The sequence below is a fragment of the Procambarus clarkii genome, chromosome 38, assembly GCF_040958095.1.
Source record: "Procambarus clarkii isolate CNS0578487 chromosome 38, FALCON_Pclarkii_2.0, whole genome shotgun sequence".
Taxonomy (NCBI): Eukaryota; Metazoa; Arthropoda; class Malacostraca; order Decapoda; family Cambaridae; genus Procambarus; species Procambarus clarkii.
In genome coordinates this window covers 38,525,824-38,528,323 of record NC_091187.1, presented here as the reverse complement: position 1 = coordinate 38,528,323, position 2,500 = coordinate 38,525,824, and the positions used below count along the sequence as shown (strand labels likewise).

The 2,500-nt window shown below is 47.8% G+C and overlaps 1 protein-coding gene across 1 annotated transcript in view; it reads left to right on the top strand.

Moving 5' to 3' along the window:
• Positions 1–2,500, top strand: part of LOC138372339 (tripartite motif-containing protein 59-like) — a 21,935-nt gene that overhangs the window by 11,262 nt on the left and 8,173 nt on the right. Inside the window, exon 2 of the mRNA XM_069337620.1 lies at positions 1,526–1,596. Within this exon, the coding sequence (XP_069193721.1) occupies positions 1,591–1,596 (6 nt within the window). The 5' untranslated portion in view covers positions 1,526–1,590. The remainder of the gene's footprint in view (positions 1–1,525; positions 1,597–2,500) is intronic.

Sequence of the window (2,500 nt, the reverse complement as noted above, 5' to 3'; positions counted from 1 at the left end):
CTCCTTACTACTGACCACCCTCTTTACTCCTGCCCACCCTCCTTACTCCTGCCCACCCTCCTTACTCCTGCCCACCCTCCTTACTCCTGCCCACCCTCTTTACTCCTGCCCACCCTCCTTACTCCTGCCCACCCTCCTTACTCCTGCCCACCCTCCTTACTCCTGCCCACCCTCCTTACTCCTGCCCACCCTCCTTACTCCTGCCCACCTTCCTTACTCCTGCCCACCATCCTTACTCCTGCCCACCCTCCTTACTCCTGCCCACCCTCCTTACTCCTGCCCACCCTCCTTACTCCTGCCCACCTTCCTTACTCCTGCCCACCCTCCTTACTCCTGCCCACCCTCCTTACTCCTGCCCACCCTCCTTACTCCTGCCCACCCTCCTTACTCCTGCCCACCCTCCTTACTCCTGCTCACCTTCCTTACTCCTGCTCACCTTCCTTACTCCTGCCCACCCTTCTTACTCCTGCCCACCCTCCTTACTCCTGCCCACCCTCCTTACTCCTGCCCACCCTCCTTACTCCTGCTCACCTTCCTTACTCCTGCTCACCTTCCTTACTCCTGCCCACCCTCCTTACTCCTGCCCACCCTTCTTACTCCTGCCCACCCTCCTTATTCCTGCCCACCCTTCTTATTCCTGCCCACCCTCCTTACTCCTGCTCACCTTCCTTACTCCTGCTCACCCTTCTTATTCCTGCCCACCCTCCTTACTCCTGCCCACCCTCCTTACTCCTGCCTGCCCTCCTCACTCCTGCCCACCCTTCTTATTCCTGCCCACCCTCCTTACTCCTGCCTGCCCTCCTTACTCCTGCCCACCCTTCTTATTCCTGCCCACCCTTCTTATTCCTGCCCACCCTCCTTACTCCTGCCCACCCTCCATACTCCTGCCCATCCTCCTTACTCCTGCCCATCCTCCTTACTCCTGCCCACCCTCCTAACTCCTGCCCACCCTCCTTACTCCTGCCCACCCTCCTTACTCCTGCCCAAAAATGTAGAATAGAACCAATGAAGAGCAGAGGTGCCATAGGCACAATCAGAGAACACTGTATAAACATCAGAGGTCCGCGGTTGTTCAACGTCCTCCCAGCAAGCATAAGAAATATTGCCGGAACAACCGTGGACATTTTCAAGAGGAAACTAGATTTATTCCTCCAAGGAGTGCCGGACCAACCGGGCTGTGGTGGGTATGTGGGCCTGCGGGCCGCTCCAAGCAACAGCCTGGTGGACCAAACTCTCACAAGTCGAGCCTGGCCTCGGGCCGGGCTTGGGGAGTAGACGAACTCCCAGAACCCCATCAACCAGGTATCAACCAGGTATCCACCCTCCTTACTCCTGCCCACCCTCCTTACTCCTGCCCACCCTCCTTACTCCTGCCCACCCTCCTTACTCCTGCCCACCCTCCTTACTTTTGCTCAAAGCACAATACCTAAAAAAAAATTATTTAATTTTTCTAAACATTTACTATGTTTTGGTGGGAAAAATTTAGTCATGGAAACCTTAAATTTGCTTTATTTTGCCTTAATAGGTAATACTGCTTCCAGTCTCTGCTCGGCTACCCAGGACGATAGCAAACACAACTCTTGCCCATTAATGATGGTAAGGACAATTTTATTCTTACTGTACTACCAGTGTGTGTGTTTATCATGTTGATGTCGATATCCAGTGATTGTGAGTGTATTAATCATATTGTCATTTCCCAGTGATGTTGAGTGCATGAATCATGGTGTTATTAACCAGTTATGTTGAGTGTATTAACCCTTTGAACTGCACATAACACTTTGACCATTTAACACCACAAATTGTATATATACAATTTTGGTTTTACTGCCTGCACACCGCACACTGTATACTGTATATATATATATATATATATATATATATATATATATATATATATATATATATATATATATATATATATATATATATATATATATATATATATATATATATATATATATATATATATATACTTGCGATAATTTCGAGTTACGATGTAAATTTCATCGAAAAATGCGACTCGACATCCGATGGTGTCGTCGACTTACGATATTTGTTGGTACACGTTCGGGTCGACAGAGCGCGTGGTTCCCAGTCACGCGGCCGACCTGCCTCAGTTTACTACAGCTGCCCGCTTAGTGATGATTGCGCCTATAAGAAATTCCGCTTTTGTGGTGATTTTTTGCATTTTGAACATTAAAGTAATTATTATATACCTTGCCATGAGTCCCAGGAAAGTCAGTGGTAAGGCTCAACATATGAAAACCCATGTAAGGATGAGCATATAGCAGATACAAGAGTACAGAATGTCTCTTCCTCAACAATTAAGAAAATGTGTGCAGCATGGGAAGAATTGCAAACCTTTGCTGAAACGACTCGCCCAAATCAAGCTGCAGTAGGTCGTTGCCTTAACCTATTCAATGACACTGATGCATCATTACAGACAAATGTTAAAATTAAGGGAACAACTAATGCCTCTTGACAAATTTGTAGTGAGACA